At 38.2% G+C, this 26,110-nt stretch overlaps 6 protein-coding genes across 15 annotated transcripts; 3 read left to right on the forward strand and 3 right to left on the reverse strand.

The window, feature by feature from the left end:
- Positions 1-757: 757 nt before the first annotated feature.
- LOC108559367 (leucine-rich repeat serine/threonine-protein kinase 1) lies at positions 758-15,386 on the reverse strand. Of its 5 annotated transcripts, none has more exons than XM_017916625.1 (30): positions 15,102-15,386; positions 14,791-14,988; positions 14,319-14,484; positions 11,807-12,103; positions 9,772-9,931; positions 9,553-9,718; positions 9,372-9,487; positions 9,161-9,317; positions 8,889-9,023; positions 8,631-8,807; positions 8,376-8,573; positions 7,509-8,320; positions 7,069-7,451; positions 6,824-7,008; positions 6,627-6,765; positions 6,295-6,563; positions 6,068-6,240; positions 5,644-6,008; positions 5,359-5,583; positions 4,831-5,307; positions 4,441-4,771; positions 4,001-4,385; positions 3,673-3,948; positions 3,163-3,621; positions 2,966-3,107; positions 2,686-2,918; positions 2,431-2,626; positions 2,189-2,375; positions 1,883-2,131; positions 758-1,822 (listed from the first exon to the last, which is right to left on the reverse strand). In XM_017916625.1, exons 1-30 carry the CDS (start codon positions 15,153-15,155, stop codon positions 1,159-1,161), a joined length of 7,974 nt encoding a protein of 2,657 aa, XP_017772114.1. In that variant the 5' UTR covers positions 15,156-15,386; the 3' UTR covers positions 758-1,158. The 5 variants fall into 5 exon arrangements, with proteins under 5 accessions (XP_017772114.1, XP_017772148.1, XP_017772122.1 ...); XM_017916633.1 differs by lacking the exon at positions 15,102-15,386 and adding an exon at positions 14,610-14,655 and having other exon boundaries at positions 760-1,822; positions 14,791-14,819; XM_017916659.1 differs by lacking the exon at positions 11,807-12,103 and having other exon boundaries at positions 759-1,822; positions 15,102-15,385.
- Positions 15,387-15,493: 107 nt separating this feature from the next.
- On the forward strand, positions 15,494-17,870 carry LOC108559398 (suppressor of fused homolog). 2 transcript variants are annotated; one of them, XM_017916667.1, is made up of 7 exons: positions 15,494-15,851; positions 16,096-16,188; positions 16,252-16,430; positions 16,486-16,714; positions 16,777-17,166; positions 17,226-17,412; positions 17,473-17,870. In XM_017916667.1, the coding sequence occupies exons 1-7, from the start codon at positions 15,703-15,705 to the stop codon at positions 17,563-17,565; spliced, it is 1,320 nt and encodes a 439-aa protein (XP_017772156.1). In that variant the 5' UTR covers positions 15,494-15,702; the 3' UTR covers positions 17,566-17,870. The 2 variants fall into 2 exon arrangements, with proteins under 2 accessions (XP_017772156.1, XP_017772162.1); XM_017916673.1 differs by having other exon boundaries at positions 15,495-15,851; positions 17,462-17,518.
- Positions 17,871-17,961: 91 nt separating this feature from the next.
- Positions 17,962-20,498, reverse strand: LOC108559422 (selenocysteine insertion sequence-binding protein 2). 5 transcript variants are annotated; one of them, XM_017916734.1, is made up of 6 exons: positions 20,436-20,498; positions 19,860-19,952; positions 18,742-19,125; positions 18,425-18,677; positions 18,211-18,365; positions 17,962-18,148 (listed from the first exon to the last, which is right to left on the reverse strand). In XM_017916734.1, exons 3-6 carry the CDS (start codon positions 19,117-19,119, stop codon positions 18,020-18,022), a joined length of 915 nt encoding a protein of 304 aa, XP_017772223.1. In that variant the 5' UTR covers positions 19,120-19,125; positions 19,860-19,952; positions 20,436-20,498; the 3' UTR covers positions 17,962-18,019. The 5 variants fall into 5 exon arrangements, with proteins under 5 accessions (XP_017772223.1, XP_017772214.1, XP_017772230.1 ...); XM_017916725.1 differs by lacking the exon at positions 20,436-20,498 and adding an exon at positions 20,028-20,104; XM_017916741.1 differs by lacking the exon at positions 19,860-19,952 and having other exon boundaries at positions 18,428-18,677; positions 20,436-20,496.
- On the forward strand, positions 19,184-20,343 carry LOC108559451 (endonuclease G, mitochondrial). Its single transcript, XM_017916750.1, has 4 exons — positions 19,184-19,607; positions 19,664-19,900; positions 19,959-20,139; positions 20,206-20,343. Exons 1-4 carry the CDS (start codon positions 19,213-19,215, stop codon positions 20,299-20,301), a joined length of 909 nt encoding a protein of 302 aa, XP_017772239.1. The 5' UTR covers positions 19,184-19,212; the 3' UTR covers positions 20,302-20,343.
- On the forward strand, positions 20,439-23,134 carry LOC108559414 (raf homolog serine/threonine-protein kinase phl). Its single transcript, XM_017916701.1, has 2 exons — positions 20,439-21,469; positions 21,534-23,134. The coding sequence occupies exons 1-2, from the start codon at positions 20,777-20,779 to the stop codon at positions 22,809-22,811; spliced, it is 1,971 nt and encodes a 656-aa protein (XP_017772190.1). The 5' UTR covers positions 20,439-20,776; the 3' UTR covers positions 22,812-23,134.
- Positions 23,135-23,236: 102 nt separating this feature from the next.
- LOC108559461 (DNA helicase MCM9-like) lies at positions 23,237-26,089 on the reverse strand. Its single transcript, XM_017916763.1, has 9 exons — positions 25,911-26,089; positions 25,605-25,855; positions 25,228-25,546; positions 24,950-25,169; positions 24,655-24,894; positions 24,451-24,597; positions 24,140-24,397; positions 23,941-24,086; positions 23,237-23,885 (listed from the first exon to the last, which is right to left on the reverse strand). The coding sequence occupies exons 1-9, from the start codon at positions 26,000-26,002 to the stop codon at positions 23,288-23,290; spliced, it is 2,271 nt and encodes a 756-aa protein (XP_017772252.1). The 5' UTR covers positions 26,003-26,089; the 3' UTR covers positions 23,237-23,287.
- Between the last annotated feature and the right edge of the window lie 21 nt (positions 26,090-26,110).

Consider the following 26,110-nt stretch of genomic DNA (forward strand, 5'->3'; position numbering starts at 1 on the left):
TTCGAGACTTTCTGCAACATCGCTCTGGCCAATAACGATCCGAAGATTTTGAACGTGATTTTGGAGAACCTTCGGCTACCCTTCGTGCAGTTCAATTTGGATGTGTTGATGGGATTGACGAAGCATTATTTGGAAAACGGTTTGAAGGATCTCGCTGCGTTCGCTTTGAAGCAGCAGAAAACTGCGATCGATAAGTACGGATCTGAAGTGTTGTCCGTACACGCTGAGTCCGTGAAGAGATTCTTCGAGTTATTGTTTCCATCAGATGAATCTGAAGACATTTACCAGTTCTTGGAATATTGCTTAGAGACGGAGCTCAGCTTGCACGGAAAGCTGTTGATTTTGAAACTGTTGCCAAAGAAACGAAGCGAGGAGAAGCAGACGAAAATTTTGAAAGCGTTGGAAAGTAAAGAAGACGACGAAGTTTTCAAGATCTACATGACCGCATATTACGTCAACTTAAAGTAACTTATACTCATTACTTGTTGTTTAATCATTCACTGAATATATCTGTATGTAACATAAACCTTATAATAAACAAATTGTAATCCTAGATTGTCTTATTTACTTGTATTACCATTAAGTAAACATAATTCAAGGCCAACTTGGGAATCAAATAAAATAAAAATAATTATTAATTCACTTAGTTATATATATAACAATGTAACCAGTTCAATTTATTTAATAACAATTAATAATAATAATAAAATGAAAAATGACAAGATACAAATTAATAAATCACAGTTTTTTTTGTTTGTTAATACAATCTCGAGTTAAGACTCGATTTTCAAACGAAACAGTCTATTCAATTTACGTCATAAATAATAAAAATAATTTTTTTTAGAGCCATTCGCTAATAGGATACACGTTTACTATTACTTTTTTCTTTGTTCTTTTAACAGTCGACAGTATGTATAATATCAAGAAGAAATAACTAGAACTATTTCGATCCGTACAAGGAAATAAAAGAGAGTATTAATAACAACTACTTTGTAATACTTTGAATGTCTGAAGAGTAATGTGCGTCCGTCACGTTCCTTTAGTGTCTAAACTATTGCTTTTATAAAGAAAAATAATTATATTGGGTAAAAATTGAATGAATGGTAGTAAAGATCGTGTGGGAACGCGAGGATGTCACAGTATGTGTGATACAAGTATTTACATCGTGCTCCAATGTTCGGCTCTCCAGAGAAGAACGAACATGTTTTGCTTGCTGAGCAATGTGGGCGAGGTGGAAGAAACTGGACTTGGAAGTGTGTGGCCGATGTTGACTGCGACGTCCAAGTAACGGGACGGTAAACTCCTGTAACCTCTTCCGATGGTTGCTATCAGAGGGGTGTTGTCGTGGCTCTCGTTGGAACTCTTGCATCTGGACAAAGGTACGATGGCTCTGACGTCCTCCTCGTAAGGCCGGAATATGGTGATCGGACGTAACGTGGCTCGTTCCGCTATGATGATGCAACCCCAAGTGGTTCCAATGTACAGTTCATCGTTCAGAACTGCAAGACTGGTGACCTGACAATTGGTAGGACTAAGATGCTCCTCGATCGCAATGGACTTCAAGCTCTCCGAGCAAGGCACCAGCTTCGAGCTATCCAATTTGTTGATTATCGTTCGCGTCTTCTGATCCCATTGGTAAATAATGCAACCGGGATACACGTAAGACCACACCGAGTTATCCGCAGACACCATATTCACCACATCCACAGAGTCGATGATTGGTTGAAAATGATTAAGCATCTCGTGCCCGGCCACAACTTGATCCTTAATCGTGTATATGGAAATCTGTCCCATGGATTGTCCACTCCATAACTCGCATACACTACAATTCAAATTAATATTAGCAAAGTAAATAACAAAAACAAACTTAAAGAAAACTCACTTATCGCTCTCTTTGTACAAAGCGCAAAGACAATTTATCACTGTGCTTGCGCCCAACTCCGTCATCACGAACGTTCCTTCCGCCGAAGACGGCGTCCTTGGTATCGTCTCAGAGTTCAAGAGAAACAGTCGACCATTGGAAAGAGCGCAAGCCACGCGCTTCAAACTAGGTAAGTATAAAAGAGCTTGTATCGATGTATTCTCTTCGCTTTCAAGAGCGTACGAAAATATTTTATAACCATCAGTTACACTAAAATGAAATTGTTAATTACACTTACATTAATTACAATTTTAAAAAAATACATACGAATACGCGTGAATCCTTCCAATGTAATCCCCAATCCATATAGTTGGTCCAACGGTACATGAAGCTGTGGGTTTAATAGGTAAAGCCATTGTGTGGTATTGCAACCAACCACGATCAGCGGCCAATAAAAGATCGATTCGAGAATTGGCACACATCAACCACATTTCCGATCCTGATAAACCATCATCTGCAAACAAGATTTTAATAAAAGTTTAATAAAATAGCTATTTCTTGCAACATACCTGATATGTGAGAGATTGGAGCGCTCGTGGAAGCGACGACTGGAGCTTGATGTTTCAAAGACATAACATCGCTGAGATGAGTGAATTCTGGTGCACTCGCAATTGAAACTATCTGACTCGCAGATGGACGATCTTTAGGCTGCTGAGACCAGCAAAGAACCATCAAATCCAAGAAGTAACTCGGATACAACGTTTCCTACAATATAAAACGTGTAAGGAAATATCCATAAATTAAATACAATTATAAATAAATACTCTGTAAGTTAAAGGTGGTCTCCCGCCTTCCAAAATGCACTCTTTCACGGATTCATGCCCTTCGAAGGGTTGGTGCAACGTTAAAAGCTCGTAAACGAACATTCCGAAAGAGAAACAGTCTACTTTCTCCGTATACTCCTCTTCGCCGTTGTAACGCATTATTTCAGGAGCCATGAAACCTTCGGTTCCACCAAATCCTTTAGTTCCCGATGGTAAGGTTAATCTGCTTATACCTAAAAAATAATCACTGTAAATAAGTTAATTACAGTCATTAACTTACCGTAATCGGCAACTTTTATATGGACGAGATGATCGGGGTGATCCATGAAAGGCGGTGGCATCTCCCACACCAACACGTTTTCAGATTTCAGATCTCTGTAAATGATATGTTGCCGGTGCAAATACTCGATAGCTTTCGCCACCTACAATAAGAATTAATTAAGATCACTTAGTAATAAATTGGTTGTTGTTAATTACTTGTAAGATTATCGATTGCAAAGTGTAAACGCCAACTTTAGCACCTGATCGTCTGTAATGCCTCAAAACCAAATCCAACGCCCCTTGAGGTGCCAAGTCCAAGACCAAAGCTAGAGGACTCGTGCAAACTCCAACGAAAGGAACGATGTTTGGATGCCTCAAAGACAGCAAGATGTTCAACTCTTGTCTCGCAGTGCAATATGCTTTGCAAGCATACTGCAAAGGATCTCTATCCCATTTCCCTTGCGCCGCTTTGTATGCAATAACAGCGGATTGTCGAGCATTTGGACCAGGCTGGACGGGTTGCAACATCTTCATTGCAACATCGATGATGGTGTTCGAACCACGGTTCTTGCACGTTCCCTTAAAAACAAAACCGAACGCTCCGCGTCCCAACAGTCGACCCTTCTTGATGTTCTCCGGCTTTATCAAATGCCTATCACCCAAATCCAAAAATATCTAAAACTTTCTGCTTAAAACACAGCTCAAGTTTAATAATAGTATATTTACTGTGTCAGGCGCAATCTGGCTCAAAGGTAAATTAGCGTGAGTTGGGCACGTCACGATCTTATCATTGTAAGCAGCCAAAATGCATTCCTCCACCATCCAACTGTAATAAACTTGATTTGGAGATTCTTCCAACGTTTCGTTGATATGTCCTTCCACCGTAGGCATAGGACTCGATCCAGGGGAATCCGGACCAACTCCACTATCGCATTCAGAGGTGTAAGACTCTTGAGATTTCCTAATCATGTTGTCCATTCCATAAGATTCGTTAGTTTCAAACTGAAAATGTTAATCTGTTAATCTTAAACTCAAGAAAATGATAGTTACTTACTTCTGAGAGGTATTTTGGAGGTTCGCCTGGGAAGTTGATTAAATGTTGCTCAACATCTGTTGAGGTGGAAAGGCACTTGGGACACGGAACCAATCTTGTGATCAAGAACTTTCCTTCCGACGTGTGCACAAATCGCGTGCCCAACGTTGGATACCAATCCTCCAAAAGGATGTCGATATGATCAACAGCCAAGGCTAACAGCTGTGCCGTGGATTCAGGAATGCTTTCGATCGTCAGATCCTTTTTAACCTTAAACCTATAAAACTCGTTCCTCTCCGTGTAATTCGGCTTAATCACAAGAGATTCCACCGGGAAATAGATTTCCAGGATCGACGTATTCTGCAAATCCACGTCGCACCAAACTCCATCCTGCTGCAGTTTAATTCTTTAAATAAATGCAACACATTATTACAAGTACATTATAATCGAATATACTTTACTTTAATTGTTTGTAGTGAGCGGCTGAATTGTGTAACACTTCGCGCAATCTGAACAAAGTAATGTCGCCGTATTTAAGTTGTAGACCGGTCTGCCACAAGACCCACTCAGCTTTGAAATCCAACAACTTCATGAGCTCCAAATCTTGCGTAACTTCTTTGGGGAATATGAAGAAGGAACGAATGATGTCTATAATGCTATCATCTGCAAGAATCCTGGACATGAGCCTCGACCAAAATCCGGAAGGAAAATAGGACATGAGTAATAATCGCATAATGGATTTGTTACTCGATGCGGATGTTACATGATATTTAATCAATTCCGCTGGTTCCTCTACAATAGCAAATCAATTAATATTTACCAGATTAACAACAGAACAAATCTCAACAAACCAACTGTCGCCTTTGAACTCGATGGTAGACTCATCTCAAATCGGCCCGGTGCGCTGCTATCTCTGTACAAAACAGATTTCGGCGAAACTGTGATCTTTTTATTTCTCACAGCCCAACCTCTGGATCTCAAAGGCACTTTCACTTTAACCATTGGATGAAATTGGCCCGGAAACATCTGAGCCATATGGATTTCCTCTTCTGATGGCAACAGCGACGGGATTAAGAGTGTCCGAGAATCCCAAGTTAAAGCCACCTCGAATTTGTTCAGCAGATTCACTATGTAACCTCTGGTATCCATAGGTCCGATGTTGCTGGCTTTGAAGATATGCTTCAGATCGTCTAACTTCATGATACCGGTACGAGCGAAAGGGTTTATCTCGCGAATCGTTACCACATGAGCCAACATATCGCAAAGCCATTGTGGATCCAAAAAGTATAAGTCCTTCAAAGTGGCGTCATCATAATGCAGTAAAACGCCTACAGAATAAACTTAATTTATGAAAACAACAGAAATAATAATATAATTACCATTGTCATGTAAGAAAAGGGTTGCTTGATGCAACTCTGCAGCGTCCCTAAACGTCCGATTGTAGCGCTGCTGCATCTCCGTCGTCACTATAGATCTATACTGATCCGCGTTCAAAACTGGATCCATATTGTTCACCCTCCTCTCAGTCGCTATGTAATTAACTACGTCTTCTAAAGCTAAATAGGTGGCAGGTACTTTTTGTTCCAAGAGCAATTCTTTGCTTCCTAAATAAAATTAAATAATCAGTTATTTCAATGGTACATTTTGATAGGACTACTACGAACCTGGAGGACGTAAACTAAATACGGTATCGTAGATCAAATTGCAGAGTAATTTAACGTTATGTCGCGTTTTGCAGCTGACTTCTATCGTATCCAACACTCGCGGTAAACCGCACTTCTCGGCATCCACTATATTAATGAATTTATCCCGAATCACTTGCTGGTATTCTTCGGACATATTCGGATTCGTATCTTGAACCACGTCGTAGTGCGTCCCAACAATTAACACTGGAGAATTCGGTGCTCGCGCTTGAATATTCACGAGCCACTGGAGGATTTCGTTAATTCCCTTGTAACCATCCGAAATTTTCCAAACCACAAGATACAAACTTCTTTTCGATAGAAAGTACTGATGCGTTGCGTAGTACCTGTAAGTGAATAGAATTTAAGTAAATAATTGAATATAGAATTTCAAGATTTCAATTACTCTTTTTGTCCACCGAAATCCCAGGTGCGAAAGATGACAGGTCCATGAGACGACTGATTCCGAATCTTCTTCTCGTACACCCAATCACCGATGTCAACACCCACCGTGGACATGTTCGTCCCCCTCGAGGTTTTAACGTTTATATTCTTGTTGCCCATTCGCTTAGCCCAATGCTGTTTGAATTAAATATTAGTGAATCTTATTTGTTAAATAAACTAGTTGATTACCTCGGGTTTACGTCTGGAGATGCCCTCTTGTCTCAGCTGCTCCAAAAGGCTTGTTTTCCCGATACCTTGGATACCGACAATCATCAACTTCATCCGGGCGTACGGTCTCGCATCCTCCAGCACTGATTTCAAATATCCGATGATGTCCATTGTTTTGTATTTTTTGCTGTCGATCATGGATTTTAGAGGTTCCTGTAAGGAACAACCTCGCGTGTTTAGATTCCATAACCTAGAGAGCAATCCCATCTGTGGTGGGAGTTCGTTTATATCTAAAAATAAACGGAAAGAAAATTATAATTTCGGACGCCTATTTTTAATTCCTGTTTACTCACCCAAATTGCCGCTGATATTCAGCACGGACAGGTTGCTCAGCTCGAAAATATTGTGCGGAATCTCCTTCAGGTAGTTGTTGCTTATGTCGAGCATCGATAGGTTTGGGAACATCAGTCTTTGCTTGCTTAATAAAACGCTCTAAAATTAATATCGAATATAGTAATTAATGTAAAAATTGTTGTAAATTATAATTTACTCTCTCGGAATCGTCCTCATCGATGTTGCTGAAGTCACCATCATCGTCCGTGGCCAATTGTATCCTATACAAGTGATTATCGGTTAATATCAATGTCCTAAGATTGTCCAAACGCAAGTGTCTTCGATGAGAGCAAACTGTGTGCAATACTATATTCCTCACCGATCTTCCAGATTGCCTCCTACCTATATAACAACAAAAACAAATCATAACATAATGAGGATTTGTTGGTTTTTGTTCCGCACCAGCCATCATAGGTAATTTGTCTTTGGTACCGCTATTGGAATAGCACGCCAAATTGGCTTGCTCCATTACGTCTTGGGCCTCGACCTGCGGCAAACTGGGCCAAACCGAAATCTTGTTGTGGCTCAAATCCAATTGCTTCAAAGAGCTCGGATAGCTGGTGATGTGAGACATCGAGCGTAAAGAATTAAAGGCCAAATTCAATCGCGTCAGATTAACGGCAAGACACGGCAAAACGACCGGCACACTCGTAAACAGATTATGCGCTAAATTCAACGAGGATAGCTGTGAAGATTTTTCTGCTATCGAATCGTCGTTATGCAGTATCTGTTCGGTAACTTCGACGCTCTTACTCCATATATGATGCTTGTTAACATCAAGTTGTCTGCAAATTAAATAGATTGTAATAATATGATCAAATTAGAGAGATAATAAAGCTTACATCAAACTTCGCTCTTTCTTCTTATATCTAACCGGCAACTTCCCATCTTCCATTTCCGTATCAGCGTCGCTCATTTCAGTTTCGAGATCGACTTCGGCGTGAATGGAAAGCTGACTATCGCTTGAGCTGACGCTCATCTTATCAAAGTCATCTTTGGCATTATCGTTTGCGTACGTGGGTAGTTCTTTCAGCAGATTAAACGAGGCGTTCAGCTCTTTCAGTTTCGGTGCCAACCACATGTTATACGAGAGCTGCTGAAGCTTGTTATTGGAGACCACCAAAGTGACGAGATTCGGAAGTCGAAAGATAGCCTCCGAGATGCTATCCAAGCGATTGTCCTGCAAATACAGCTCTTCCAGGACGGGACAAGAGTAGTCCAAATCCTCGATCTTGTTCTTCTTTAGTCTATGCAACTTGCGTTCGGTTTTCTCCACAGGTACAGGCAATTTTTCGATTTTGTTTTGCGAAATGTTCAAGAATTTCAAACTGTATAGTTGGAATACAGCGAGAGGTACAGATTTCAACGAATTGTTGGATATATCTAAACGGGTGATGGCGTACAACGCCACTTCAGCGCTCCTCGGATTCTGCTTCAGCTTAGTGTTCAGATGAAGAGCAGCATCCGTGAGCCACTGGGTTCGTATCTGAGTTAAATGGCATCTCTGGTTGTGCCAATTAATCATCGTCGGAGTATTAGGAAAGATCGTGCTGTAAGTTAGATTTGTCACGTTGGAGAAGAGCGAGAACTGCGAGGAATGAATGTTATCGGCCATAGCTTTCTTGTTTATCTTGAACTCCGGATCTGGATGCGCCTGGAAGAATGTTACATCAAACATCATTTAATATAATAATTAAGAAGTTTCGTACTTTGGTGGAGAGAAGCTTGGCGGATAAAATCTCATCCCTATTTTGTACAGCAACCGAAAGGGCTTTACACTCATCATCTCTGGCGCCGCATCTCAATAACAATTCCACTAAAGGAACATCGCGGTTTTTGCAAGCCTCCATCAAGGCCGTGGATTGTCCAGAATTCAAATCCTCTTCCACCGAACTACAGCTTATACTCTTCCGAAAACAAGCAGAATGTTAATATTTGGATAACGGATTCGTGCGAAATTTTACCTCGTTGTAATCTAAATACGCCTTTATTATCATGTTGGGATTAGCTCCTGCGTTTAGCAAAGATAAAGCTATGTCATAATGTTTGCCTTTGACGGCAGCGTGTAACGCCGTCTCCGTGTTATTGTTACAATACATATCCACTTTTAATGGGCAGATGTAGCTGTTATCAGCGTCAAGCTAAATATAATAAATCAACAACAAAATACACACACACAAAAAATATAATAACAAAAAGAAGATAATGCTTGTAAAACTCACGTTCTGTGCATTTTCCATGGAGTTCTCACGAGATAGGCTCAGCTTGGAGAGGATTGATTGTATCCCATTGGAGATGCGCCTCTTCGTCGGACTAACCAAAGAACTGGTCTCGGAGCTCGGCGTTGCGTCCTCATCCTGATAGATAGAAGGAATTTCGTTTTTCAAACAGCGATCATTTTAGAGAATGGAATCGGAATGCATGTAACCCAGATACCGCGCCACTTTTACTTATTTACACGATATTAATTAACGCATCCAATTAACTCACTCACCACTCTGATCCTCGTGGCTTTTACTTTGAATTTCAATATCAGATCCAGCAATTTCTTGTTGCCCAGCAGACACGCCACGTACAGGATGTTCTGACCAGTCGCATCCCTTTCGTTCACATCGAAAGCCATATAATATTCCCACTGATCCGTTACATCTCTGAAGATCAATTGTAAATGTAAAACTAAATCCGAACCAGGAATAACAACTTACTTGAATTTCCGCAGAACGTGCGTGGGATATGGGAAATTAAACAGAAGTTCCAAGGTGGCCGAGTGCTCGTTAATGGAGCAGGCGTGGATCGGAAGCCACTTTTCTACTGTATGTTGCTGGACAGAGAAGGACAAAGAACATTAAGTACATCAACGGTATTGCGAAAATAGCGTTAAATTACTTGTACTAATTCTGGAAATCGGTTCAGCAAGATTTCTACGATTTCAAAATGACCGTGGTAACAGGCTATGTACAAAGGAGAGTATTTGGTCACCGGGTGGTATCTACCATCTGCACCGTTCTCGATTAGCAGCTTAACGATTTCCTCACTTCCGCTTTGACAGGCACTGAAAACCACGAAAGATTTATAACACTCCTCACTTTAGAGTTTCGATCTTACAGAAAAAGTAACGTGTTTGATCCTGTTGGAGCCATATTGACGATGAGCTCCGCATCTTTCTGGAGCGAAGAGACCAAATGATGGACGGAACTTGCATCCCCTTTGCTACAAGCATCTCGCAGTGCTGCATGGATATCCAATCTCGCTTTTTCACGAGCATCTGTAACAAATTGAAACAGTTAAAGTCTGCAGGGATAAGACCTTTAATTTCAAATTCCTGAAGCAAGAAAAGCGGTTTTCCGGTAACAAACAGTACGGAAAATCGATAACATTTTATTGTAACCTTTTAGGAAAGGTCAGCCATTGACCGCGTGTTTATTTTTAGGTGATGATGATCAAAGGTTTGCAATGTAAAGTGCACGTGATAAAAAAAAATCAATAATATAATTGTATGTAATATGTACATATCATCATAAGAAATACTTAAACAAAGTGTAAATTTTTCATTTCTTAATTTAATCAGTCTCATTCATTAATCAAAGCTAAATTGCGTAAAAAGAGTAATACTTATTTATCAACAGTATTCGTAATCGCAACGTCTGATTAAATAATAAGAAGCAGAGTTTGTTAATCCCGCTTATCTAAAGACCTTGCTAAACGCTAAACATTACAAAGAGTCAAGACTTTATCTTTTACATAAAATATTATAATTGATTGATATGCATTAATAGGAACGAAATTTATATTTAGAATATTTTTATAATAAAAAAGAAAGGAAAAGGTTTAAAGGTTTTACAATATTCATCAAATTTGTATTTTATTTATTTTAAAAATTTTACAATTGCACTTGCAAATTTGACATTTGAAATAGTTAATAGAGAAACCATAAAAGATTTATTAATTATTCAAAATTAATACTTTTAATAATTCTTTTCTATTTATTTAGGAACATTTTCCGATTTTCAATATACAAACTTATTAACATATTACAAATTGTAATTAACAAAAAAGATTGATACGCATAATATTCGGTGTCTTCGTGACAAACATTTTATTGTCAGTCTTCACAAATAGAAATATTTTGTACTATTCTTTCAATTCTTTGATCATTTTGATGATAGTAACGATTCTTAATATTTGTTGTCACTATTAAGTGAGATATTCAAATATTAGTAACGTACTTACAAATATGACAAAATAAATTAATTGTCAGATTATTCATCGTCAAAGTTAACTGGACTTTACGGATTTACCGTCATAATACATTGTTCTCGGCGCGTTTATCTCGTGATGTGCATGAAAAATATGGATTTCAAAAAGCGCAATAATCAACAATGCGAGATGGAAATTAGCGAGCAAACACATGAAGGTCCTTTCAATTGAAGATAACAATGGTTATTTAACAGAGAGAATACTCAGGCGGAGGATGTTATCAGAAATCTGGTAAACGATGAAAGTGAATATGGTCTGTATTGTAAGGCGTATTCGAGTCTGGGTCAAACGTTATCGGAGCCGATAAGTGCAATATTCAAACCATGATTCCTCGTGGTCGGCCGACTTTCCCCATCCGATCCTCCACTTGCATTCAATAATTTTTCAATTACCTTGATCGAGATTCACATAAACTACATCGTCCGTGAAATAATCGCATGCATCGTAAGCAACGTCCGTCGTTTTCGTTCTCTGCTTCTTCATTCCACAAAACGCACAAACGGATGTTACAATATGTATAACTATAACTACAAGAACAACAACAACGAGGGGGAGTAATCAATGTTTTGTTTTTTTTTTGGGGGGTGCTGAATGTAGATGGTTATAAAAAATATGTATATTTTGCGTGCGTGCTGCGCCGTAAAAGCTGCCTGAATAAGGGTGAGTTTCACTAGAGCGGAGGGAAAAATCAATACACGAGAACCGAAATGCCTCGAGGGGGGGTGGAAAAATTAAAACTAGCGTGCGGCGAAGTTGATTGCATATCTATGCGGTTCCGTCTATCTTTTTCTCCGCACATTATTCCTTGTGCCCAATGCAAAAAAAATATAATTAACAATAACTAATGGATTCACAAGAACCTCCAACGCTACTGTTTACTCACTTCGCACTTGATGCTCTATTGCGAGAGGGGAAGCGTTCGCAGTAGGTCTGTTCGAATGATAAATGCACGAAATGCTATCCTTCAATTGCCCGGTTTCGTGGTCTCGCGCAAGTAATCGAACTTCCTCTGGAGCAGCAATGCGATCAGGTAGAGAAGGGCCAGCATCAGGATTGCCGTGAAGATGCACCGCGCCATCCTGGATCGGATTTTGGGCCGCTCCGCTATCCACGGCCGGTCCTCCACGGCGACGGATTGGCGTTGGCTCAGAAGGGCCCCTCCGTCTTCGAGGACCGCCTGCTGTTTCGACATCAAATCGAAAAAGAGGATGGGTATGATGATGGTTGGAGGTGGGCTCTTCGCGCGCTCCCGCACTCCCCAATGGTCGTATGAATATTGATGCACAGTTTGAATGCCGCTTTTGAATTGATAGCACTTATCTAATTTAATTTTAATAAATAACATTGCGGCGCGGACTGGACTGGCTGCCCCCACGATGACGCGCTTATTTTTTTTTTGTTTCATTTTTGCTCCGAACTCTCCGACTTATCTATACGCTTTTAAATTTTCGTTATTCATTATTAAACTACGATAACAGAAATAAGTGTATCTATGTACAAACATTTCGAGTGAAACCCTACGTTTCATTGTTCAGTGCAAATACAGTTACGCAGTTTATAAACGCTCGCTAAAATCCAAAGCATCGAAAAAAATAAATAACAAATGTATGCCAATGTTCAAATGGACTTTGCATTTTACATTCCAATTTTATATTCAAACAAGACAATTATTTACGTTCTTTGTATTATCACAACTAATTATAGATTTTAAATAAATTTAATATACAGTGGAACCTCGTTTAACGAACGACATTTCGCATAACGAGTAAAGAAGTCCCGGATTGTCCTCCTGCTACATCATTTTTTGTGTACACATATTATGTGTATTTCACGGATTAAACTCGTTAAGTGTATATTACTTATTTGCGTTTTGAGCAATATCTGTAGAATTTCAAGATGTAATTATACATTTAAATAAATAGTTATGATTATGGTTCAAGGTTTTAAGAAAAATATTGCAATTATAAAAAATTCATCTCACAAATCACATTTTATAATTAGACATGACAATTAAATATTTAAAAAACACTTATTGCGTTCTGAGAAATATCTCAACTAAACATATTGTTTATAAGTTATGCAAAATTCTAACGAAAACTTTAAAATTCCATTAAAGATAAAAATGACCTTTGCATATGATAATTTTCATTTTTGATAACACATTTTTTTGGTAATATTGATATTTAAATATTACAAATACAGTGGAACCTCGCATTGTGTAAATTGGGAAACAGTTCCTGGTGTTAGTGGTCATTCTAGTTGCATCTTAGTGTTGTTTTCCAAACTTATGTTCAGACATATTATTTGTGATTTTTTTTTGTGCAAAATGTAATAACTTGCATGTCTCCAAATAAAAAGCCAAGTAATAAAACGAATCATAGATATTAAAAGCAAAATAATTAAAAATCGAAACATTACATTAGTTTATATGGGAAAACGTGTTTCACTATACGAGTAAAAATCCGGAAATTTTGGAACGGATTAAACTCGTTAAGCGAGGTTCCACTGTATATTATATTTGGGAAATATTTAACTAAATTAGATATGATAAAATAACTTTAAGTTTTTAGTTGTAAATTATTATTTTTCTAAAATGACGACAAAAGAGCACAAACATATTCCATTTATAAATACAAACGGACTTTGCGTTTCACTTAAGTAATTGCATTTTATTTTTTAAACCGATTTTCGCTTCTAAAAATAAATTATATAAATTTTACTGCTTTTTTCATGAGCAATATTTAAACAGCAATATTTGTTATATCATCGACTTGTATTTATGAAATAATAAATAAATAAATTGAGAGATTTCCAATTGATTTAACAATAACAAAACCACAAAACTGCTGTTAGAAACCAATTTATACCAGATACATTTTTTGTCAATTATAAGTAAACACAGTGGAACCTCGCATAACGAGCAAAATGAATGAATGAGAAGAGAAGTCCCGCGCAGCTTCATCATCTTCAAATTTTTTTGACTATTTTTCACTATACGAGTAAAAATCCGGATATTTTGGAACGGATTAAGCTCGTATTCCACTGTATTGTCATAATATTAATAAACTACACGATTAGTTTAAAAATATGAAAGTTCGAAACTACTAGAATTTACAATTTTCATTGTTGTTCACTCATTCTTCCAAGTGATTTACGTAAATATTGAAAAATACCTATATTTATATTGTTCAAACGTTAGTAGGCTTTGTAAATCATTCATGAATCTAGAATTAGATTAGATCAATCAATCGAAATGCCGCATTGTATTTAAATAGCAAACAGATTTAAATACAATGGTTGCATAAAATGCAATTTTTTTAAACAATTCCAATAGGATTATACATTCTACAATACTTCAGTACTATGTATTTTAAAATCAAATAATCGTTACTTACCAGCTGCTTCCTTAAGAAGTGTCATGCAATTGTTATGACCAGCCTTGTCTGCAAGATCCGAAGGAGTCATCCCATTGATGTCGCGCTCCAGGAGGCTCGCACCGTGTTGCAATAAAATTCTCACATTACTCACGTGCCCATATTCAGCACTCAGATGCAGCGGAGTCTTGAAAAACGAAAAGAAAGAAGAAAAAAAAAACATTTAAATCATACTAAATTACTGCACAATACCAAAATACATTATGCTAACATACAGGATATACGTGTTCTCTAATAATAGTTTTTACTCACATTATTTACTCAATTAACTAAATCCATCTCCCACTTGCAACTACAACTAAAAATAATAACAAGCACTGTTTTTAAAAATGAGAAGCAAAACAATAAATTAAAAATTGAAAGAAAAAATATAAATATAGAGATAATGATAAACTAACAATTTCCACAATGATCAGGAAAATTTGGTATTTACCTTGTTTTCTCCACGAGAACCACATTTCACATTGGGATCTGCTCCCGTATTCAAAAGGATCTGTATGCACCTAGAATTATCTGAGATTGCCGCAGCATGCAAAGGTGTTCTACCCCAACTGTCTTGAGAGTTGATGAAGGACTGCTGTCCACCAGCCAAAAGATCCTCTAATAACTCGGTGTTATCCCATAAAGCTGCCTGAAAATAAATTTAAAAAAAAAACAATCAATCATTTTGTCTCATATTATTGATGTAAAGATGTATTATATAGGATTTTTTTTTTGCGATATTAAGAAATTTAATTTATTTACCTGATGTAACAGTCTTCCAGGAAAATCTTCATCTTCAGGTGAAGAATCTAACATCTTATTCTAATTGCAGATGAGAAACAATAAGAGAATAATCAATAATGAATTGTAAATAAACAGTGATTTTCTTGGAAAAACATGAAATGTTCAGGTCGGATCACAGCTCTCGCACACTTAACACTCGTTATATAATTAACTTAATCAATTAGTCAACAATTATTTAAACCGTTTCCAAAACAAATAACATTTGATTATTGCAGAGTTTGACATCTTCTTTATTGTTTTGGGAATACTCAAGGTAACCAACGCGAAGAATCGAATTGGTTGCCAAAGAAAAATTCCCTATGGTTTGCGGGACAACTTCAGGCTGGAATTCCATAGCACATTCTTCGCATTCCAATCTTGTTCGCAGTTCAGTTCAGTTTGCTTGTGTCGTTTTGTTTTGTTGCTTCGTTTATTTATTTTCTATTGTTTTTTTTTTCGTGTGTTAATTTAGTTTAACAGTGAAACAGAGTTGCAGAAGTGTTTCTGTATATAGGAAGTTCTGCTTCAGTTTGAATCCAAGTTTTGTATTTTCTTTCTCTTGATTTTGGAGGAGAACACAATGGATGAAGCTGGAGCTTTACCTCAAGGACCCCCCATCAACATGCTACCACCTACACCTCCAGGTCTGGAAGCCCTGTACACCTTGTGCAGGAAGATCTACCCAGACCAGGTGAACCCTCTGCAAGTTACAGCACTCTTGAAATATTGGTAAATACTTGTGTTCAATAATAATTCACAAATATTCTATAAATATTCTTGGGAAGGAAGTTTTATATCCTTTACATCTATTTATGGATGCACCCCTCAGCAATCCATTTCCTGGACATTTAAATGCCTGACACTTTCCAGTTGGGGGAACTGTGATTTATGGCTCTTGTCTGCGCTATAAATAGATCTGTAGACTATTTTTAGATTTCTCCAAATCTAAATTGCGTTTTCTTTGTTCTGGCAGGCTGGGTGGACCGGATCCCCTGGATTATATATCCATGTACGCACATCCAGGAAATGCCCATGAGAACATCCCTCCACATTGGCATTACATCAGGTAATGCGAACATAAATGTGAAATGAAAATCAACAGGTTTAAATGTTACGTGATTTCTTACAGCTTTGGATTATCTGATCTGCATGGTGATGGAAGGGTGCATGATGTGACTGGTCCTGAAGGGTTGTCAGGGTTTGGCTTTGAGCTGACTTTCAGATTGAAGAGGGAACCTGGTGAAACTTCACCACCAACTTGGCCTGCAAATCTCATGCAATCCTTAGCAAAATACGTCTTTCATTCAGGTAAATTTGAATGGAAAGAATGTTTTGATTACTAATTTTTTGTTTATATATACAGGTAATACGTTGTGCACAGGAGATCACGTCTCTTGGCATTGCGCTTTAGACAATAGCGAGTCCCGAATACAGCATATGCTGATGACTTCCGATATACAATTGAGCTCCGCGCAGACACCGTTCGGGAACGTCGATTTCATTCAGATTGTGGGAGTCTGTGCGGACGAGCTGAGAGCGGCGCAACAGTGGAACGGAAGCGGAGTTCTTAATATGCTGAGCAATTTGCCTGCGTACGTAGTGAATACTTGATATTAGTTTTTAGCAGCAAATGTAATTTTCTCGCTTTGTCCAGATCCGGGGGTCCTTGGCACGTAACGGATATGCGTAGAGGAGAGAGCATCTTCGAATACGATCCGTCGGCTCACGAGGAATTGGAGCGCGGCTTCGAGACGGAAGGTTCAAATCTGAGCGGCGTGAGCGCGAGATGCTCGTGGACGGATCACGAGGCGAGGGACAGGAAGTTCGTGGACGGAGTATCTAGACTGACAGACGAAGAGACTGAACAAATAAAGAACACGCTGCAGAAGGGACTGCAAGGCGCGGACGGATTCAATAAACTGGACGACGTTCGCGAATCCTCGGGAATGCTGGAATCCGCGGAGCTCCTGCACGTCCGGAAACTGGATGGTATTCATCTGGTTTTCAATTTGGAAGCTGGCAGTTTATTACCGCTGGCCATTCGGTATGGATTCACCGTTCACTTCTTATATTTAATTCTGTTAATTGTGTACGTTTGTGCAGAGGACGCGTTAAGCACGGAAGACACTTTACGTTCAAATCTGTGCTGGGGGAGACCGCTATAACTTTGGTGGCGAATTCTGTGACCGGGACTTTGGTGGACATGGAACATCCGTTCGTCGCTCAAGGATCCTGGCTGCAAGTCCTCATTCCCGATGACTTAGCTCAAGACATGGCTGTTACATTCCAGGTAATTTACAATTGCATAACCAATATTCGACAATATTCTTAAATCAAAGGATCTCCATAGGTCTTAGGATCTCCTGAGGCCCTTTCATTACCGAAAACATTTTCTTGGCCAGAGAGGAAACTGTCCATCACAATAGTTGCGGATAAAATCTAATTATCTAATTATTTTAATTACTAACATTATTATTATTACTAAAACAAAGTTAATGAGCAAAAGGAGAACTACTGGTGCTAATGCAATATATTTTTTACTATGTAAATCAGTAATTCAAATAATTGAATACGTTTGTTTTGATCCGAAAGAGAGTATCGGTTCTGTTTGTTAAGATAACTCTATTTCGCCATTATATCTTTACTCTGCTATTTAACTAGATCTGTATCTAATTACATGTTGTAATGTAATTATGCTTTAAGTAACTTATACACTTTATGTTTGTTTTTTTGTAACTTCTTTTTTTACGTCCAATAGGTTATTAATATATATTTTTAATATATAAATGTAAATAATATTTATTATATAGATATATATATATATACAAAAATCGTCACAATAAATATATACAGATATTTATCTTACAATGAAAATCTAATATCTTTATATTTCCCCATCATTGAGAATCGGTCAGAATTTTACCAGAGATTTGTCTGATTGCAGAAGCAATGTTATTGTCTTCTTCGTCGATATCTAGACGAGGATTTATCTTTTTACTCTCCGCTATTAGAATATTAAAACTTTCCTGTAAATTACAAATTGATTAAAGATTTAATTCAATATTTTTGTGTATAAAAAGAAAGTTACATTTGCTCCTTGGAAGTTCAGTACACCAAAGCAACTCACAGGTAGGAATTTCATGGTGATCAAACCAATTTTGCGTCGTTTCAGTGCGAATATATAAGGAATATTGTTGGTTTTCGCTAGTCGGACGCATTTCAGAATAGTTTCATGCAACATATCTGCAACAAACTCATACTATCAATGATACAATTAAGATAAAACGATTAACTTTCCTTACCACCTTCTTTCAACACTTTCACGTCGACGGCAATAATTAAAGCTTTCAATTTGTTTATAGTCAAATACTTCATCACTTGGTTAAAGCCGACCACGTATTTCCTCTGTCTCTGCCCTTTCAAATGATCTTTTTTGTACAACTTTTCTTGTAACTCTACAATCTCCGCTATTAATTTCGCTGCCAGTAAATCAACATCGTTATTGACTAAATTTTCGCAGTATTTTACGCATATATCAGATGTTTCTTGAGTAGCCTACAAAATTTGTTTCAAATTAATTGCAATATTCAGAAACATTATTATAATTTATATGAAATACCTTTACGTCTTTTTTCAACCTGGTCAACTTTTTAGGTTTAGGTTCTTCTCTGTGTTTACCGGTAGATCTTTCCGGTTGCGAAGAGTCCAGCGGATTCCCCGAATATTTTTTGTTCGGTTTTTGCTCAGGTTGCGGCAAAATCAGATTGTTACGCGGTTTCTGCGAGATCTCGATTAAGTTCGCAGAGAAGGGACGGCTCGGTCTTCCGGCTCCAGGATTTGCGTACTTCTCGTACTCCTCTTTGGAGATCAAAGGGACGCATTGATTCCTCTTAGCCTCGATTATTTGAATCTCCTCCGCCTTGTGTAACTTCTTCAAGTCGCGCTTCTTTTTACGCTGAATCCGTCTCTGCTCTATAATGCTCTGTCTGTCTTCCATTGTTATCTATAATATTATAGAAATGATTAAAAATAGATTTTTTTTTGGTATTATTTTTGTTTACGTAATTTCACGTGCTAACCTAAAAAAAATATGGCCACAAAGAGGTTACTGAAATACTCGCTGCTGAGCACTGTGGGTATTGGCAGCTTTTTAGCTGGAAGTTACTACGAGAAAAACAATAACAGTATTGTTTGTAAACCATGCCTTCCAATTTTCGGGACCGTCTCTGCAGCAGTTCCATTCACGACATCGCCCCAAACGACTTCGAGCAATGCTTCAAGAATATCCCAGATCATGAAATATGGGTTTCCTGGTATGGACCATGTGAGGTCATTTGATGATTTCGTATTGAGTTATGACAGGAAGACGAGGGTGGCTCACTGGGTCTTTGAGCATCTGACAGCAGAGAACACGAAGAAGAATGATGGAGTGGATAGAGCACTTTGTGATTTTAAGCCAGATGAAAGCATACATTCTTATTTCAGGTAAATAATACAGTTTGAAATTTCTAACGTGATTTTTAATGTGGAAACATTTTCAGATCTGAGAATTCAGATTATAAGAGGTCTGGCTATGATAGAGGGCATTTGGCAGCAGCTGGTAATCACAAGGGTCATCAGAAGCACTGTGACCAGACATTCTATTTGTCAAATATGGCACCACAGGTGGGTGTGGGCTTCAATAGGGACTCATGGAACCGGCTAGAGAGATATGTTAGGAAGTTGACGAATACTTACCCAAATGTTTACTGCTGCACTGGACCATTATATCTACCTAAGTTTGTATGCTGCAGTTCAGTATGAGTTCAATAATTATTGATATTTGATTATCTGCAGGAAGGAAGGTGATGGTAAAAAGTATGTAAGGTATGAAGTTATTGGTGAAAAGAATGTTGCTGTACCTACACATTTCTTCAAAGTGCTTGTGATGGAAACTTCAGATGGACATTTAGAAATGGAATCTTTTGTGATGCCTAATCAAGTTATCGATAATGAAGTTCCTTTGACCAGTTTTCAAGTATAATTGCTTTTAGTATTTTCATCTTAATATTATAATAATATTGTTGTATTTTTTTTTGTTTAGGTACCTCCAGAAAGTATTGAGAGGGCAGCCGGTTTACTTTTCTTTGATAATGTCAGTAGAAGCAAAATAAGCAAGATCAATGGAAAGAAACAATGATTCAAATGTGATTTAGTACAATAATAAATACATTCAATTTTATAGTATTCTTAAATCTATATCTAATTTTAAATTGCAAGGTTATGTGTGTTGTCAGAATATCAGCTGTTTAAGTGAAGAAATAAAAAGTTTACCTGTGACAGTGGAAGGTTTAATACAGATTTAGCGATGTTTGGTGGATGAAAAATTAGTAGAAAAGTATTAATGTTGTTGAGATGTTCAATGTTTCGCTATAGTTTTGGATTTAAGTGTAAATCGCGGTTAAGATTCTAAAGAAGTCAGTTTGAAGTTATGTTGGTAGCTATTAGACGTCATAGTGACAGGAAGGTGCAATGGCCGGTGTCTCTGCAGAGACGGGCAGTGTAAGTCAGTGTAAATAGGTTCGGAAACATCAACAATAAAACAAACAATAGTTATTTGTCTTTTGAGTGGTTTTTTTTGTTTGACCTGTAATATTTAAGCAAATGTGATAAGGATGTCGAACGAGACCGATGATTACAACATCCAACAAGAACTGAGGAACATAAGGAGCGTGATCACCTTAACTCGAAATAATATCGATGCATTGAACGCGAAATTCGCGGATTTCCCGAATCCTCCGCCGATGTACGTGAAAGAATATGAAGAGCTCACGACGAAGCTGCACGAACTCGAGAGCCAGGAGGATTTTCTACGTCTGCACGTCAGCAACGGTCGTGAGAGTCCCGAAAGCGAATCGGATTTGAGGAACGAATCTGATGAAGGTACGATGAGACAGAATCCGCAGCAGACACAGAGATATAAATTCATAAGGGCGCATCTACCAAATCAACAGAGGACTAGTGTACAAGTACGTGAAGGTCAATCCTTGAAGGAGGCTCTGGCAAAAGCAATGAAACTGCGAAATCTATTTTATAAAACGTGTTGTGCTTACCTGGAAGATACTGATGTTCAAATCAATTGGGATATAGACATAAGTACCTTGGAATGTGATGAGATCACAGTGAAACTGATGGAGAATTTCCCAGTGCCAACAAGCATTTCCCATAACTTTGTTCGCAAGACATTCTTTTCTCTTGTCTTTTGTGAAGTCTGTCATAAATTGTTATTTCAAGGATTCCTTTGTCGCACCTGTGGCTATAAATTCCACCAGCGCTGTGCCAGTAGGATTCCTTCATTGTGTCATCAGGTATGCTTGTATTCACGGATTGTATGTTTTTAATCTTGTACAATTGTGTATTGTTTCTGTACAGGTGCGAGTGGCAGACGCTTATTACAAGGCTCTGTTGGCTTCTAATTACGATATGCCTCAGAAACATCCCGGCACACTAGGACAGCACGATCGGTCGAGTTCGGCACCGAACGTGTGCATGAACAGCGTTCGTAACGCAAACGAAGAATGTCCTCATACGTTATCCTTGAACACTCCACCGGAAGATTCGCAGCACAGTAAAAGCACGCAGGCTTCTCCGACTAGTTCGCAGCAGCCACGAAGGCCTAGAGCTAAATCAGCCGATGAAAGTAAACCGTTACTAGCGCCTAGAGAAAGTATAGAAGACTGGGAGATACCTGCCGACGAGATCAAGATAGGAGAGATGGTGGGCACCGGAAGCTTCGGAACGGTGTACAGAGGCCGCTGGCACGGTTCCGTCGCCGTCAAGACGTTGAAGGTGAAGATCCCGACCTTGGCTCAACTGGAAGCGTTCAAGAACGAGGTGATGGTCCTAAGGAAGACGAGACACGTGAACATCCTGCTGTTCATGGGATGCGTGAGCAAACCCAAGTTGGCCATCGTGACCCAATGGTGTGACGGGAACAGCCTTTATAGGCATCTGCACGTCTTCGAATCCAAATTCGAGCTGTTCACTCTGATCGAGATCGGACGTCAGATCGCTCAAGGCATGGACTATCTGCACGCAAAAAACATTATACACAGGGATCTCAAATCCAATAACATCTTCTTGCACGAAGATCTTACCGTTAAAATTGGTGACTTCGGCCTAGCCACGGCCAAGAAAAGATACTCCGACGACACCCAGATGGTGCGTTATCCATCCGGGTCGATCCTGTGGATGGCCCCAGAAATCACTCGAATGAAGGACGATAATCCCTATAGTTTTAAATCGGACGTTTACGCTTTCGGCATCGTGATGTTCGAGATGCTCACGATGCAGCTGCCTTACTCTCACATGAAAGACAAGACTCAGATTCTGTATCTGGTGGGCAAAGGGATTCTGAAGCCTGACCTGACGCGGTTGCGTTCGGACACTCTGAAACCGCTGAAGTTGCTCGTGGAGAAGAGCATTCAATTCGACCAGGAGGAACGGCCAGAGTTCTGCAACATCCAATCCTCGTTGGATCTGATGCTGCGAAGTCTTCCGAAGATCCATCGCAGCGCATCCGAACCTAACATGAATCGAACTCAGCTGCAATCAGACGAGTTTTATTATGCGTGCGCCAGCCCAAAAACCCCAGTCAATTTCGGACCATCCACAAACTTTCAATTCTATTCATCCGGTACAAATATATAGCAGTTGGAGTATGTCCATATTCCGGACTTTTCTAAATAGAGACAAGAGCGTCGCCTGAGATAATATTAATCAACTGACAAGCATTTCATAAGAATTAATAACCATATATATATATTACATATACATTGTATATATATATATATGATATATACATAAATACATTCACATTAATTGTGCAAGGACAGAAAGGAAAATGAGAATTTCCCTCCCTTGCATCTCCCATTTCGTAATTAATTTCTCCCAGATCTGCGAAACAACGTCAGAATTAAAATTAAAAAAAAAAGTATATATATATATGAAAACCTAATTTAAATTTTATTTATAAAATAAACTGTACAATTCTTTAACTTAAGCGAAAATAATAATAATAATACAAATAATAATAATAAAGTGTAAGTTAATAAAACAATCAATATTTTTTCGTTCTGGATCCGAATTGATTTGATTTAATTACATGAATCTTCCCCAATCCAAATCTATAAATCAAAATCGACTTCATGTTCTTCGCTATCAAAAATCGATTCGCTCGAAAAACTGCTGCAACTCGCAAAGGATTTAACCTTGTCCAATGGTCGTTTCCTGACTTGAAACTTGGATTGTTCTAATATCGTCTTTACGGAATTGTCTGATACACTTTCATGCTTTTCATAACTGTTTTTAAGCGATTCCTTCTTTTGATCTGATTTTATTACAGTAGTTTTTTTAAGAGCTACCGAAGTTTCAGTTTCCACTGATTTACTATTACATTTCAATTTCGTGGACGATCTTTCATCGTTGTTGAAACAATCTGATTTTCTTTTCAAGGACATTTTATGATCAACATGAGGAGGAAACGCGTCGCAATTGTCTCCATCGTCTTGGATTCCAAGCAAATTCAATTTGCTTAATATAGTTTCGCAGATTTTGTTGTAGGATTCTGTGGGATCAACGGGATAATCTTTAAAATATTCAGTATCCAAACCCATGCTGTTTTCATCCTTGCCAATTCCGTATTCAATCAATGATATAACCACGACAGCATCCATTATGAGCACAGTCTTGTGTTGCAATAATCTGGCGTGTGCTTGCGACAATCTGTTGAATGAATACCGATTATTGTGATTTATTGATAGTTTAAGTAAGTTTTTACCGGACGAGACTGTCTAATAAGCGAATGGTTGTCCTGGATTTGGAACTTATTGAATTGTTCCTTTGCAATTGGTAATAGGCAGCCAAAACTGTATTCGCCGCATCGCTTAATTTAGGATTTACGCTTTTAATTAGCGAAAAGTATGCCTTAAAATAAACGCATTATCGAATGAAATTAATTTGGTGTTTCAGTGAATCACCTGTAACATCTCTAAAGACCACTTGTTGTTCTTGTCCTCGAAAAACTTGGATCTATACTTGCATCCGTTCAAGATGTAATCGGCTACACGCTCATCCCAATCGTCGTCCCTCTTGTCCATGACAGTTAAGATTAGATCGAAGCGACTGATCAGAGGACTCGATAATCCGAGCGACTCCGTGAGATTATCCGAAGAATTCTTGTGATTCATCGCAGCCAAAATTGAGCAACGTGTATTCAATTTCGTGACAATACTTGCCTAGACAACTATAGTCAATGAAACGGAGAGAAAAAGCTAAGTAGATCAATCACCTTTGCAACGCTAACTGTCTGTTGTTCCATAGCTTCTAATAAGCTATTCCTATCGTGTTCTTTCATGGAGTTGAACTCGTCGATGCAGCAAATGCCGCCATCAGCAAGGACCAAAGCTCCCGCTTCCAAATGCCAATCACCGTTTTCCTAAAGAAAAACCACATTGAAGACTTGTAAAAAAAATTAGATTTATTGTAACTATACATGAACAGCAGCTGCAGTTAATCCGGCCGAAGTAGAGGTGATTCCAGTTACACGAACCGACCTAGGTATAATAGTGCTAGCAAATCTGAGCAGCTCCGATTTTCCAGTTCCTGGATCTCCAACCAAAAGCAAATGCGGTTCCGTCCTCGTCCTCACGTTAGTATCGCCTTCTTCGTGAAAAGTACTTCCACCAGCCAAGACAATAACCACAGCCAATTTAGCCATATACATGCCGTAAATCTATAAATAAATCTATCATCATAAACCATAAAAAAAAGGATTAAAGTTGTAATACCTGAGGACAAAACGATCTTAATATAAGATCCCTCCCATACAAAGGATACAATCTGTATTTGTACCAGAACGACTCAAACTGCTGGTTACGTTCTATAGTGGACACAGTTGAAGGTCCCACATCATTGTTCACCTGCAAATGATTCACCAGTAAAGTCATCTCAATTAAAAGTGGACGTCCAGCCACGTGAGTTTTCTTGAGTCTATTCCTGACAATTCCACTAGAAACAAATAAAAATAATTTAATTTAAACAAGATTATTTTACACATGCAAACTACCAAACAGTTACAGTAGATCCTGGTTTGCAAACGTCCACCAAATCATTCTCCAATATCAACCACATGTGATTGGAAACCGTTTTCCCCTCCTCCTGCATCTTGATCTCTTGGTAATCTTTGCAGTGAGTTGAATCCAATGTACTGACCACTTTGAACTTGATTCCCTTGCAGATTTCTGGATTCTTGCAAAACGTTGGTGGATTAATGCTGTAGTTCATATCATGATCAGCATATATTGTCATTTTATATTTACATTTTATGCACTCATAATCTCTCCTGTATTCTAGCACTTTCATTGAAGCTGTTTTTACAATTAAACCTGTAAGTTTTCAAGTTTAGTAATTAATCAAAATCTTATGGATTAAATTAAATTGTACCAGACAACTGTAAGAAACTCCCCAAATCTGTGGGTTTTGGTAAATCAGTCCTGTGCACTTCTGGGCATGTTGGTAACCCAAATACTCTTGCATGTACATTTTTCTTTAAAGTGTAGATTTTATTGTCAGTTTGAGTGATCAATGCCTCTTGTGCACTGATAATCAAGTTATCACATGTTTGTAAACCTTCTTCTGGGCTTCCAAGTATGGAATTGGCCAACTTTGGATCTGCATCGCAGATCTCTACAAACCTTTATATTTAAAGATTAACAGTGAAAAAAAAAAAGTAGATTCTTTACTACTCACATTAAAGCAAATCCAAAGTGTTTCGTACTATCCAAATCTTCCAGTATTTTCATTAACTTTTCCTTATGTTTATTTAGTAGGTACGCGATCATAATTGTCAGTATACCGTACACATGTGTTATTGTTTACTATGCTTTTAATCACAAGAATATTGGCAACCATAGTAGCAGTACAATTGACCTTTTAATGATTGTTGTTCG

The sequence above is a fragment of the Nicrophorus vespilloides genome, unplaced genomic scaffold, assembly GCF_001412225.1.
Source record: "Nicrophorus vespilloides isolate i.1.1-1 unplaced genomic scaffold, Nicve_v1.0, whole genome shotgun sequence".
Taxonomy (NCBI): domain Eukaryota; kingdom Metazoa; phylum Arthropoda; class Insecta; order Coleoptera; family Silphidae; genus Nicrophorus; species Nicrophorus vespilloides.